General features: G+C 40.5%; 1 protein-coding gene across 2 annotated transcripts in view; it reads left to right on the top strand.

Moving 5' to 3' along the window:
- The window catches only part of LOC145360729 (fibrillin-1-like), a 407,592-nt gene that overhangs the window by 305,031 nt on the left and 87,851 nt on the right, over window positions 1-14,710 (top strand). For both annotated transcript variants that reach the window (XM_080216108.1, XM_080216109.1), the window contains exons 32-39: window positions 8,276-8,398; window positions 9,136-9,258; window positions 10,980-11,105; window positions 11,346-11,468; window positions 11,605-11,727; window positions 12,586-12,747; window positions 13,642-13,710; window positions 13,817-13,942. In XM_080216108.1, coding sequence (XP_080072234.1) covers window positions 8,276-8,398; window positions 9,136-9,258; window positions 10,980-11,105; window positions 11,346-11,468; window positions 11,605-11,727; window positions 12,586-12,747; window positions 13,642-13,710; window positions 13,817-13,942 — 975 coding nt within the window. The remainder of the gene's footprint in view (window positions 1-8,275; window positions 8,399-9,135; window positions 9,259-10,979; window positions 11,106-11,345; window positions 11,469-11,604; window positions 11,728-12,585; window positions 12,748-13,641; window positions 13,711-13,816; window positions 13,943-14,710) is intronic.

Raw genomic sequence — 14,710 nt, 5'->3', positions numbered from 1 at the left:
TATTCCTCCAGCGCACTCTCCGTACCCAGTCGTTTTGACCTAACATACACCTCCCTCTTCTTCCTGACCAAGTCTTCGATACCCCCTGTAATCCACGGCTCTCTAATCCTACCTTTCCCATCCTTCCGCTTAACCGGAACATACCTCCCCTGCAACCATTTCATTTTGCCCTTAAAAGCCTCCCACTTGCCAACCGTGGACTTCCCAGCTAACAGTCCCTCCCAATCAGTGTCCTGCAGCTCCCTCCTAATCCTGCTATAGCTTGCCTTTCCCCAGTTCAGCACACTTCCGTTCGGCCGGCACTCGTCCCTTTCCATTTTTATCCTAAAGTAGATGGACTTGTGGTCACTGTTAGCCACATGTTCGCCTACATCTACCTCACCCACCTGCCCCGGCTCATTACCCAACACTAAATCCAGTATAGCCCCTCCCCTAGTCGGGCTAGTTACATACTGCTCTAGCGACCCTTCCAAAACACATTTCACAAACTCCTCTCCCTCCGTACCCCCAGCTCTAGGCCCCCTCCAATTCACTCCTGGAAGATTAAAGTCACCCACTACAACCACTCTATTCTTCCTGCACCTGTCCAAAATGCCCCTGCAAATGCCTTCCTCCGCCGACCTTGGGCTGTTGGGTGGCCTAGAGTACACCCCTAGCAATGTGATCTCTCCCTTTTTATTCCTCAACTCCACCCACAGTGACTCAATCCCTGTCTCTTCCATATCGTCCTCCCTCTGCACTACTGTGATGTTTTCCTTTACTAACAGTGCCACCCCTCCACCTCTCTTCAACCCTCCTCTGTCACACCTAAAACACTTGTACCCAGGAACATTCAGCTGCCAGTCCTGCCCTTCCCGTAACCACGTCTCCGTTACAGCCATCACATCTAACTGCCTCACAAACATCAAGGCCCTAAGCTCATCCATTTTCCCTGCCACACTCCTAGAATTGAAACAGACACAGTTCAACCCACGAGTGTCCCTCGGAACCTCCTCCTCCCTGATAATTTTCCTTTCACCCGACTCTCTCCCAGCCACCTCCCCACCCCCCCTCCCTATTAGTTTAAACCATTCCTGAACACCCCAGCTAACCTCCCCGCTAAGACACTAGTTCCCCTCCCGTTCAAATTCTCCCCACCCCTCCTGTACAGTTGCCCTTCTCTCCTAAACACCTCCCAGTGATCCACAAAAGCCCTCTACCCTACACCAATCCCTCAACCATGCATTCAACTGCATGATCTCGTCATTCTTTGCCCTGCTAGTACTGGGCAGCAATCCAGAGAGTGCCACCCTGGAGGTCCTGCTCTTTAGTTTGGACCCCAACTCCCTAAATTGCCTACGGACCTCTACCCTACTCCTCCTTCCTATGTCCCCCTCCCCTACATGTACTATGACCTCTGCCTGGGTCCCCTCCCCTTTCAAAATTCCCTCTACCCTTTCCGTTACATCCTTTACCCCTGCTCCAGGGAGGCAGACCACCATCCTGGAGTCGCGCCTCTGTCCACAGAACCTCCTATCAGTACCTCGGACCCTCCCATCCCCTACCACTATCACCTTGCCAGCCCCCTTCTGTCCCTCTAAGTCAGTCTCCCCTTCCTGCCTATCTTTCTGTGCCCCTGTCGACGAACCTTGGGGGGCCTCCGGGGAGGCCGGGGGACCCTGACTACTCCTCTTCTTCCTCTTTCTCCTCCTAACCGTCGTCCACCCTTCCTGCTCTTCAGCCCTTGGGACCTCTTCCTGCTCGTGGTTCCTAGCCATCAACTCCTTGTTTTCCCTGACTAGAAACGCATCCTCCAGACGCCCCTCGAGTTGCCTGACCCGGGCCCTCAAGCGCTGCAGTTCTAAACATTTACTGCAGATGTGGACCTTGGGGACACGTGACACCACCAAGAACGCCCACGTGTGGCACCTGACGCAACTTATATTCCTCCCTATATTCCCTGCCATGTCCCAACCTCCTGTAAGCACCCAAAGGTAAAAATGTGCAACGCCCCTTCTCTAAGCCTACTCTCGCCTAAGCCCAGCGAGCCAAAGCCCTTCTCACTCAGTTCCCACTCACTCCGTTGCCCGCTCCCGACGCTGCCTGCTGTATGCTGCTACCCCTTTTTTATACCCCCCGCTCCCCCTTAACGACAATCCCCTCGCCTAACTTCCGGTACGGAAGTAAACTACACTCTAACAAGCCCCGAGAACCGGAAGTACAGGAAAAAAGCGGTTTTCAATTCAAATTAGTCACTCGCCACAGCCACCAGGTTCAATGCTCCGGAGAACAATGAGTTGCTACAATGTATTTAGTAGATGGAATATACTGTTCTAGTGTGCGTCAGTAGTGGAGGGAGTGGATGTTGAATATGGTGGATAGGATACCAATCAAGTGCAAATTATTTCTCAGCAGTTTGGCAGCATCTGTGGAGAGAAAATTAGATTTAATGGGGGCAATTTCCAGACCACGTTCTCTGTCAGAGTAACATGGGCTGAAAATCTGGAACGAATCAGGAAACACCATCTTACTAAACCCTGTTTTTGGTAAAGCCTCACCAAGTTCTGCCTATTTTTTGGATTTGGTCAAACCTAGATGCTTAAATTTCTACACGATTTAGTGCCCAGTCCCCCCTCATAATACCTCTCAACTCAATCACGTGAGAATTGTGGCATTAATGGAAGATTGTAGATTTAAAACGTGTTAATGCATGTATGCAGAGCAATGAATTTTGCAATGTACAGACTTGTTATTAATATCCAAGCACACCCAAAATCATTGGTGCAAATGAATCAGAAGTATTACTATGCTTCAGTAATGGAATTGTAAATATTGACTTGCCTATCCAACATTAAATATCAGAATGGTAAAATCCTTTGGTTCACTTAGAATAACAGAGGGAAAGGGGGCATTTCTAAGCATCACAATAGCGTGAAAACTGGAGGGTTTCGTTCTGTCTTTTTCACAAAGTACTACATACAATTTTCCTGCTCTGCTTGTAGGGAGTTTCATGCTTCCTCCTCCTCCTCTTCATGCGCCCCCCCCCACTCCTCCCCCCACCACTTCCTGATGGCCAGCTCTGCCACTAACTCCCATCCCCAATGCAATTTCTTCCCTTCCCTTCCCTCCTACCGGCTGTCTCCTCCCCATCTGGCCATGTCCCCAACCACCCAGGGAACCTCAATGGCCTCTGGTCCCACTGGCAAGGCCATCACGTTTGGTCCCCGTTGGTAGGGACCAAGTGTGATCCTTGCTGGTGAGAACCTCTGTTGGTTTGGTCATAAAAGCAACTGAGCCTAGACAATAGCGTTTGGAGCTGGGTGAACAGATTGAAATAGGCTCGTGAATATTAAAATTAGCCTCGCGCCCTTCCCGCCCGTGAAACTGACCACATCACAAAAAGTGACCCGGGAAGATGACCTGCCAGACATCGGGCGCAGGTTGGACTTTTTGTTTCCCATTCAAATCTCCCATCCAGCTAAGCTACTTGACCAGCGGGTTAAGAAAATCATGCCTAAAGTCTCTATTTAAAATAGCTTCTTTGACAAACATTTTTTAATATTTGAATTTTATGCAATGATGCAGTAACAGGACAAGATTAGAGTTGTAAAATATAAAACTTTCTCAAAATGGACTTTCATTTCACTAAATGATACAAAGTGAAATTATATTTCTTCTGAAGGTATAGTCTCAATCAAGTAAGATACAGAGTATTTTTTGCTTTGCTGCCAAAGATTCTGGAATTTTGGATTCTTTATATACCAATTAACAAGCCCTTTAGCCCCAAAGAATTTCGGACCTGTTTCAGGCAGAGCTGCAGGGTTGTTTGAAATTAAGTGCTGAAATGTACCTATCAGGAACTATTGACAGCAAGAAAATATTAGAATTAAAGATGTTTCATCATCTGGAACTTTCTATGCTTGACCCATTTTGAACTGTAACTTTAAGGCTTTTCGTTTAGTGGCCTTCTAATTCAGATTCCTTGAGTCAACTATCTGTGTTTCTATTGTTCCACAAATTTGTAGACCCAAACGAGTATCAGATGAAGTATAAATCCAGGAGCTAGTTTACTCATACCATGATCCCGATATCTGAACTAAAAAAATCAAAATTGTCATTTTGTAACTGAGACCAATTTGGTAATGTGTACACTTGCCAAATGATTGACTGTGCTATAGGATCAGCTATGTTGATGGCTTTGTTTCACCAAAGTAATGATATCAAGAGACAGCAGTCTGGCTCGCTGTATCACGAGAGTTAAATGAGTTTAAACTTGTGAAGGAAAATGATTCTGATTGTTGGCCACGGGCTCATGAGTCAGTGATTCATGAGAGTGATAGATATAAGGCTGAATAGCACAAATGGTGAATATGTGCGAAGGATAAAAATGCCTCATCTATTGACCAACAGTAATAGATCTGGAACATTAAAAAAATTGCCTTTTGCTTGTTTTGTGTGTCATGTATTTGAAAATGCAAGTATTATCTGAGTTCTATATCTTTCCTCACATGGAGGCAAGTTGACATTTAGGGAAGAAAAGGAAAAAGTATAATACGCATACCAAAATGTAGTAAAACTACTGAATACATAACAACTGAATAAGAAAGTCAGTCAGTAATGGTGATAAAATGATGCTTAAAAAATTACATAAAGAAATTTGTAACTATGTATTACTGTCATTATTGGTTTGTTACAATACATTAGAAATTTTTTTTAAAAAATAATATTTTTAAAAATATTAGTGTAATGAAAAGTGCTTGGCAAGCTTCTTGGCATTTATTTTGTAGCACAATGACAAACATTTTGAAACAAGTTACTACCTCATTCTTTTCCTTCTCAGAATGTAAAAATGTATTCACAAATGCAACACATTAATATACTAAACTTTAGAGTCGTGGAGGTTTACAGCATGGAAACAGGCCCTTTGTCCATGCCACCCTTTTTAAAACCCCTAGGCTAAAATCCCAATTGCCCACGTTTGGCCCATATCCCTTTATACCCATCGTACCCATGTAACTATCTAAATGCTTTTTAAAAGTTAAAATTGTACCCGCCTTTACTACTACCTATGGCAGCTTGTTCCAGACACTCACCAACACCTGTGTGAAAAAATTGCCACTCTGGACACTTATGTATCTCTCCCCTCTCACCTTAAACCTATGCCCTCTAGTTTTAGACTCCCCTATCTTTGGGAAAATATATTGACTATCTACCTTGTCTATGCCCCTCATTATTTTATAGACCTCTATAAGGCCACCCCTCAGCCTCCTACACTCCAAAGATAAAAGTCCCTGTCTATTCAGCCTCTCCTTTAACTCAATCCATCAAGTCCCGGTAGCATCCTAGTAGATCTTTTCTACACTCTAGTTTAATAATATCCTTTCTATAATAGGGTGACCAGAATTGCACACGGTATTCCAAGTGTGGCCTTACTAATGTCTTGTACAACTTCAACTCCTGTATTCAGTGTTCTGAGTGATGCAACTTAGCATGCCGAATGCCTTTTTCACCACTCGGTCCATCTGTGACTCCACTTTCAAGGAGCTATGAATATGTACCCCTAGATCCCTTTGTTCTGTAACTCTTCCCAATGCCCTACCCTTAACTGAGTAAGTCCTGCCCTGGATCAATCTACCAAAATGCATCACCTCACATTTGTCTGAATTAAAGTCCGTCTGCCATTCTCCAGCCCACAGGGCCAATTGATCAAGGTTCCTTTGCAATTGGAGAAAACTTTCTTCACTGTCCATTATGCCACCAATCGTAGTGTCATCTTAGGGTTGCACGGTAGCATAGTGGCCAACATTGCTGCTTCACAGCTCCAGGGACCCGGGCCCGACTCCTGGCCTGGGTCACCGTTAGTGCGGAGTTTGCACACTCTCCTTGTGTCTGTGTGGGTTTCCTCCAGGTGCTCCGGTTTCCTCCCACAGTCCAAAGATGTGCATGTTAGGTTGATTGGCCATGCTAAAAAAATTGCCCCTTAGTGTCCTGAGATCCATAGGTTAGAGGGATTAACGGGTAAATATTTAGGGATATGGGGATGGGGCTTGGGTGGGATTGTAGTTGGTGCGGACTTTATTGGCCAAATGGCCTCTTTCTGCACTCTGGGGTTTCTATGATCTGCAAACTTACTAACCATGCCTGCTATATTCTCATCCAAATCATTAATATAAATGACAAATAACACTGGACCCAGCACTGATCCCTGAGGCACACTGCTGGTCACAGGCTTCCAGTTTGAAAAACAACCCTCTACAACCACCCTCTGGCTTCTGTCAAGAAGCCAATTTTGTATCCATTTAGATACCTCATCCTGGATAAGGTTAAATTTAAAAACCTTATGCAACAACCTACCATGTGGTACCTTGTCAAAGGCCTTGCTAAAGTCGATGTAGACAACATCAACCTCACTGCCCTCATCTACCTTCTTGGTTACCCCTTCGAAAAACTCAATCAAATTTGTGAGATATGATTTTCCACTCAGAAAGCCATGCTGACTGTCCCTATTCAGTCCTTGCATCTCTAAATGCCTGTAGATCCTGTCTCTCAAAATACCTTACAACAATTTACCCACCACAGATGCGAGGCTCATTGGCCTGTAGTTCCCAGGCTTTTCCCTGCAGCCCTTCTTAAACAAAGGCACAACATTTGCCACTATCCAATCTTCAGGCACCTCACCCATGACCATCGATGATTCAAATATTTTGGCCAGGGGACCAGCAATTTCCTCTGTAGCCTCCTACAATGTCCTAGGATATATTCCATCAGGTCCCGGGGATTGTATATACCTTGATGTGCTTTAAGACTTCCAGCACAACCTTCTCTGTAGTATGTTGAGTCCTCAAGACGTCACTATTTATTTCCATAACATTCATGCTTTTATCAACATTAAGTACTGGTGAGAAATATTCATTTAGGATCTCACCCATCTCTTGTGGATCTGCACATTCAGTTTAAATTCCAGCACCCATTGCCTCACAACATTAGTCTGGGTCTCTGGATTACTAGTCTATTGACATTACCACGACACGGCTGTTACCCTGTTCAAAAAGCAAAGGCATTTCCATAATAATATAGGGGGAGAGTCCCAGGATTTTGTCCAAATGCCAGTGAAGGAATGGCAATATATATATATCCAAGTCAATGTAATGTGTCATTCGGAGGAGAATTTGAGGGTAATAATGTTCTACTGCCCATGTCCAGCAAGGTGATGTAAGTTACAAATTTAGTGGTGATGTCCAAGAAGCCTTGCTGAGTTACTACCGTGCACAATGTAGATGGTACACACTATATCCAGATTGCACTAGTAGTGGAAGAATTGAAGGTTAAAAGTGATGGGTAAACTGACAACTAAGTGGAATACTTCATTCCAAATAGTGCCGAGCTCCTTCAGTGTTGCTTGAAACGCATTGATCCAGTGCGTTTTTAGTGCATTTCAGTAAAACACCCCAAGGTGCTTCACAGAGGCATTAGAAAGCAGAATATAAAAATGAGACATATAAGAAGGTACTCGATCAGGCAACCCAGAACCGAGTCGAAAGGCTCAGTTTTAAAGAGAGTCTTAGCGTAGGGAAATGATATAGAGGTGAAGAGGTTTCAGAAGGGAAACTCAGAACTTAGGGTAGCATCTAGGCAGCTGAAGATACAGCTATCAATTGTGAAGCTGTTAATCAGGAATACTCAAAGAGGTCTTGTAGTTTTTAAATTGAGTTGTGTTTATTGTAAATCAATGTAGGTATAATAAACTAAACTTTAGTTAACAACTCTTTAATAAAATCTGATCTAGAACTATGGCGGAATTTTAAAGTTTATTTATTAGTCACAAGTAAGGTTTACATTAACACCAATGAAGTTACTGTGAAATTCCCCTAGTCGCCATATTCCAGTGCTTTTTCGGGTCAATGCACCTGACTAGCACGTTTTTCAGACTGTGGGTGAAAACCGGAACACTTGGAGGAAACCCATGCAGACACGGGGAGAACGTGCAAACTCCACACAGACAGTGACCCAAGCCAGGAATCAAACCTAGGTCCCTGGTACTGTGAAGCAGCACTGCTAACCACTGTGCCACCTTGCCACCCATTTTCTGGCTGTGCTCGCCCCAAAACCAGAAAATCCTGCCTGAGGTCAACGGACTTGTGCCTGGTTTGCGCCACCACCGCCACTGGTTATGATTCCTGTGGCAGGTGGGACAGGAAAATTCCCCCCATGTGTAAGCTCGCATTTTGGTAAGCAAGAGGGCACAACCTATTGCCTTATTGTTTTGTTTTAAACTGACTACTTCTTTCTGTTACAGATATTAATGAATGTGAGATCAGTGCACATAATTGTGACAAATATGCTATATGTACAAATACTCCAGGAAGCTTCAAATGTGCCTGCGCAGAAGGCTGGTCAGGAAATGGCATCAAATGTTTTGGTAAGAATGTTTTGATTGAAAGACAAGTAAGTTTTAATTGTGAACAAATGGTGGGTGGTTGGGGAGGGATGGGGGCTGGACCTGAACCCCATGGTGATCTGTTTGCTGGTTTCCAGTTTCTTAATAGCTGGCCTTGCTTTAAAAGAATACATTTGAATGTTTCAAAGAGTTACTGCCTCCATTAATATGAAGACCATTACTCCAACTCTACCGGAAATGAATAAATAATTATACACGTGGTGCCTCAGATCATATGAGGTTAAGATTTTAGATATTCTTACCAGAGGTGATTTTAAGCTTAGATTCTAACCTAGAAATCAAACGTTTGGTATTCAAAGCCTCCCTTCGTAGAACAGTCATGCATCTTTCTTCAAATAGTATCTTCTTTGTATTATGTTAATGCACCATTACAATCATGGATCAGTTGTACCTTAATATTATCCACATGGAGCATGAATATCTTTTCATATGTCATGCAAGGGTGTAGGATTAGTATTGGTCTTGATTCTTACCTTTAAACTATTATAAAACTCCAGACTTTACTTCAATGCTCAAACTCAATTGCAAGTGAGATCAGATCACTCCAAAAGTTAATTTTGCATTTGATGACAAAATGGGGCTGAATATCATCAGAACCAAATTATGAATGAATGTTGTACATAGATTGAGGAATCCTTAAGCTATTTCATTGTTGTGAATATTCCTTGCCCTGACCATGTATTATTTTACTTTCAAAGATGTGGATGAGTGTTCAAATGGAACCCATAAATGCAGCCCCAATGCTGAATGCATGAACACAGATGGGTCATACCGATGTACGTGTAAAGAGGGTTATAAAGGTGATGGCATGTTTTGTACTGGTAAGTCCAAAGATTAAATACATTTGTATTTTTACTCATTATCATGCATGATTTCAATATTTATTTGCTCAGTCATTTGTATTTATCCTTTGATATACAAGAAGGCATTTTTCTTATTTCTTAAGACTTGATGTTAAAATAGACAAATGGACTACTCTTGTTCAATAGTGTGATCAATGTAATCACAATTTTCATTTAAATTGCACCTTTAAGTGAGAAGTGATGAAAAGCACATTACAGTTCTGAAATCAAACAGTGGTGGGAAGAAATTTTTTTAAAAAGTTATCAAAAATATGATTAAAGATATAAGTTTGAAAATACGTTTAAACAAAAACAAAGAGTTAGCAAAATGGAGGATTTAGAAGACATTCAGAATGTGGTTCATGAGGTTTAAAAACTCAGAGATGAAATAAAAGCAGGAAACGCCGAAGTCATAGAAATGCAGAGGGCAGTAGAAGGATGGAGAAGTAAGTAGATATATGACTAGATAAGTAAAAGGAGTATCAGTTTAATGCATTATGGGACCCAGATATTTACAAAGGCAAGGATGATAGGATGGCAAAATACAGTGTTGGTGAAGTTCTGATGTGATACAGATTGTGTAAGATTGATCTCACAAGAGCAGCAAGGTTCAAATGGTTGCGTCTGGAAGTAACAATTTAATTGATGAGGCTTTTCAACTGCAATGGAGTTATTGTAGGGAAGAAACAAGTGATGTTGCAATATTTGTAATTTTCCTTTGTCGTGAAAAATAACATTAATGTTGACCAATGATGTTATTTTTATTCAGACTCAATTTACTGCTTTGGATCATTAAATTATTGATTTCTTCTCCGTACTGCCATAAAAATGCTCAATCTATGTAGAACTATTTGTGGAATCTTTTTCATAAACTCCCTGCCATTATCATCCTTAATGTTCTGGTATTCAGAGAAGTTATTGATCCTGAAAAGTTGTTATGAAAGCTTTGGGGTATCTGAAAACATGGTTGATATTTATTGAATAATGACATCTTGGGAGCAATCATTGGCGCAGTGGTCAGCACTGTGGCCTCGCACTAGGGACCCGGATTGAATTCCAGCTTCGGGTGACTGGAGTTTTCACGTTCTCCTCATGTCTACGTGGGTTTCCTCCAGATGCTCCAGCTTCCTCCCACAAACCAAAGATAAGCGGGTTAGGTTGATTGGACGTGATAAAATTACCCCTTTGTGTTGGGGGACTGGCAAGGGTAAAAGAGGGGATTATGAGATAGGACCTGGGTGGGTTTGTGGTCAGTGCAGATGCGCTGGGTTGAATGGCCTCCTTCTACATTGTAGGGATTCTGTGATCTTTTTTGAAAAACATCACCATTGACTCTATATTCCCTCAATGAATTGCTGAGCCACACAGACAATTAGTTGCAGCTTGGTCCATGACCTGTGCTAAATAATCTGGTCAAACTGGGGAGCATTAAGCAAACTAAAATTGCCCTCACTGCAAAGATATAAAGAGAAAATTGACCATGTTCCCAGTCCTGAAGACTATCAGCAATCTGTGCCTGGAATAGATGAAGCTGAACAATAAGCACTAACTGCAAATAGCCCTAGCTTATGTCTAAAAAGGGAACAACCTGTGTTTTTCTTGTACCTCCGTCCCTATCGGAATAAAATGTATTCATCAAATTTTTATATACAATACAATTTGTGTTTTCAGTACGTTTTAATCTTTCCCCCATGTAACAGACATTGACGAATGTGCTGAAAATGTAAACTTTTGTGAGAATGGCCATTGCTTAAACGCACCTGGAGGTTACCGTTGTGAATGTGATATGGGCTTCACGCCAACTGTGGATGGCAGGGCATGTCAAGGTAAGGATCACCTACCTATCTATAATTATGATTCTCCTTTCTCTAATGTATTACTCATAACAAATAAAGTTTTATAGCTATGGTGTTAAAACCAGTTTTGTCCTGCTCCATTAATACAATTTAACTGAAATGTTTTCCAGAGTATCCTCTTCAGTACCCTTCAAACTTTATTTTTATGATAGCAAAAATGTAATGAGCACAAAGGTAATTTTCAGTGAGTTTTTTTATAATGTTTTCCAGATATTGATGAATGTTCATTTGCTGACATTTGTGTGTTTGGAAGATGCCAAAATCTTCCTGGACTCTTCAGATGCGAATGTGATTTGGGTTATGAGTTAGACAGGAGCGGTGGTAACTGCACAGGTAAAATGCTGCTTTCCTTTGGGAAATAACATCAATAATGTTATTTTTCATATATTTAGAGCAAGTATTTAAAGTTTCAAAGTGATTTAGACACAACGAGAAAACATTATCTAATATATTTTGGAAACTTTTACAGATGTCAATGAGTGTGCAGATCCAGTTAATTGTATCAATGGAATTTGTGTTAACACTCCTGGAAGCTATGTTTGCAACTGCCCATCTGAATTTGAGCTGAACCCAACTGGTGTGGGGTGTGTTGGTATGTTACAATTTACGTTTAACAAATTGTGTAAACGTTAGAATTGTGATGATAGTTTAGTAATAACCCCAAGGTTACCTAAAATAAAATGGGAAAGCTGCGCTCTAAAGGAATATTATTAGTGAGCTTTAATACTTCAGAGTGTTGAAGGTAGATAATTACTGATCTCTTGCATGTTTTCAGGACATGTCGAACAAAGGTGGATTCATCCCCATAGGGAGGGAGAGTTGGACACTTACATTCATCCTGATAGATTTCATAGCAACACTACTATTAGACTGGGAGCAGGCAATTAACCTAATCTTTCAACCAGGAGTAATACATTGCATTGAGAACCTAGACAACAGAATATGTTAAATATAAAATTTTCAGCTCTCTTATATGGGAACAGCATGTGGTGGTAGCTTGTGATAGATTGAGATCCTGAGGTGCAGCATTAAGCCCATTTTCATGGTAGAGATCATGTAGGAATAGATAAAATCAAAAAAGACAAGTTAAAGCTGCGTACTTATTTATTATAATGGTTGGACTGGTTGGTAACTTTTAAGGGTGCTTTGTCTAGGTCTATGTATATAGCTGTAATTTAGAGCTTTGATTAATTTTTGAATATTTCAATTTTAAGTAGTTCTTCAATATTGCCTATGATAACAGTATAATTACTGTTGCCCCCTATTAATTTATATACATAATTCTGGAAGAACCAATTAACAAGGAATTCAGTTAATTAATACATTTGTAATATAATGTTCAAAGACCTTAGAAATGCCTACTGAAAAAAATGCAGAATGTGTTTCCTTCTACAAACTGCTTACTGTTTGCAGCAGCAAAATAGATGAATGTTTTCATTTTGTTACATAGATCCTCGCTTGGGCAAGTGTTTCCTGGAATATTCATTGCGTGGAGATAACACCCTTTCTTGCAGCAATGAGATTGGAGTAGGAGTTTCAAGAGCATCTTGTTGCTGTTCTTTGGGCAGAGCCTGGGGCTTTCCATGTGAACTGTGTCCCTCCATCAATTCATGTAAGAGTTCAGAAAATGTTTTAAAATTATTATCTACCTACTATTTTGAGAAATGCCATTGTTGCAACTTTATTTAATATTAATATTGTATAAATTTTATTGAAATTTTAAAATCTGTATCATTATTTTGATGTATAAATATTTTTCAAAGTATTGCCTAATCTCGTTACAATTGCAAGGACTTGTATGATTGGGAGTATCCAGTTGGTCTAATTTTCTTGTTGGAATTCCAAATAGTGACAAGCTTGATGAACCCAGTAATTAGAACATATTTAGATTTTTAAAAGATCAAACTACAAGGTTGGAGATTTACAGATGTGTTTATGCATCCAAAGATAACCATAATGACCCACAATAAAAATTCTTTTAGTTTGTTCTTGCATGTGAATGATCTGGATACAAAAAGGTCAGGCCTAAAAATGTAGGTTTCCAGTTGGCTGAATATTCTATTTCCACCGGCTTTTCCGTTTTCAAAAAGCATTTTTAAATCAAAATATTGCTTCCCCAAATTGAACAATGGGAGCATGAAAACAGAAATAAAACAAAACAAAATATTAATCTCAAACCAGAGTATATTAACTTGCAAAGGAGTTAAGAGAGTAGGAGCAAATGAAGAATAATAAATGAAAGAACAGTACATGAACAGCAACAAAGTGATCAATGGTTGTATAACGTCATTGTTATAAAATTAGTATCTTTTCAAGTGACAGAAAATTTCCTGAACCTGACAGTAATAGTTAATAACATAGGTGAATAAGATTTAGATTATTAGTTCACTTGTATAGATTGTTTTATTTACTCACAATTTAATGCATGTTGCTAACTTTAGCTTTATAAATGATAGTTTTTATTTATGTTTGGGTTCTTATAATGCATTGAACATTTTTTTAACAGCTGAGTACAGAACTCTTTGTCCTGGAGGTGAAGGCTTTCGTCCCAACCCAATCACAGTTATATTAGAGGGTAACTACTCATGCCTTTTTATAGATAACATTTTAAATGTCACACAGTGTACAGTTTCTTGGTTTAGTTAACAGCACAGCCATTATCTGATACTTGCTTCCTACAGATATTGATGAATGTAAAGAATTACCTGGACTCTGTCAGGGAGGAACATGTGTCAACACTTTCGGGAGCTTCCAGTGTGAATGTCCACGTGGTTTCTATTTGAATGAAGACACCAGAGTATGTGAAGGTATATTTATTGAAATATGACATTCATATTTATAGCTTTAAATCTATCCTAAAGGTTCATTGAACTTTGTTTATAAATAAACATTGGTAGTGTATTTGTGGATCATATGAATCCATTTTCTATATGCTGCTTCTCCAATAAAATACAAAATCTGAACCTTAAGAAGTTGTAGGAATAGATCTGGAATAAATAATGTTTGAGTTAATGTATTCCATTGGCTCTCTTTTAAGGTTGAGAGGTTAATGTAGGATTTCTTTGATGCAAAGCACTGATAATGTGATGATGTGTTGCACTGGAACAGCAGCAGTGGCTGGTTCGCTATGTCCAGCTGCACTGAGTTCCTGGTCTTTGCTGTGCTGCTGCAAGAACCTTCTGGGTTGAGACAATAAGGTGTTTTCTGCATTCCAACACTCCCGACCTAGTGTTTTTCCAGATAGGAGCACAGATTGGAAAATATAGCCTTGCCTCTGGATGTACTTCTATGTAGCAAGACCCAGCACTGGAAGCAGAGGATTCATTGACTAAAAATTGTGCATTTCAGCAGAGTTCAATAAGCTAGAGAAATGTTGCTTTCAGGCAAATGTGGCCAAATTCTTTTTAACAATGAGCAGATTCCTGGAAAACAGGTGCACAAATTGAAGTGAAAGTTGAGAATTTGATTATCAAAAGAAAAATGTAGTGTGTTAAAATATAAGATCTGGGAAAATTATATTATAGCATGAATGTGCTTTATTTAGTTATTAAGGAGATATCTTATTCAGTGTGGAA

Source organism: Carcharhinus amblyrhynchos, chromosome 32 (assembly GCF_965287045.1).
Source record: "Carcharhinus amblyrhynchos chromosome 32, sCarAmb.v2.hapA, whole genome shotgun sequence".
In the NCBI taxonomy this organism is placed as follows: domain Eukaryota; kingdom Metazoa; phylum Chordata; class Chondrichthyes; order Carcharhiniformes; family Carcharhinidae; genus Carcharhinus; species Carcharhinus amblyrhynchos.
Note: the sequence above shows the minus strand (reverse complement) of the source record. Positions and strands in the feature narration are given on the sequence as shown.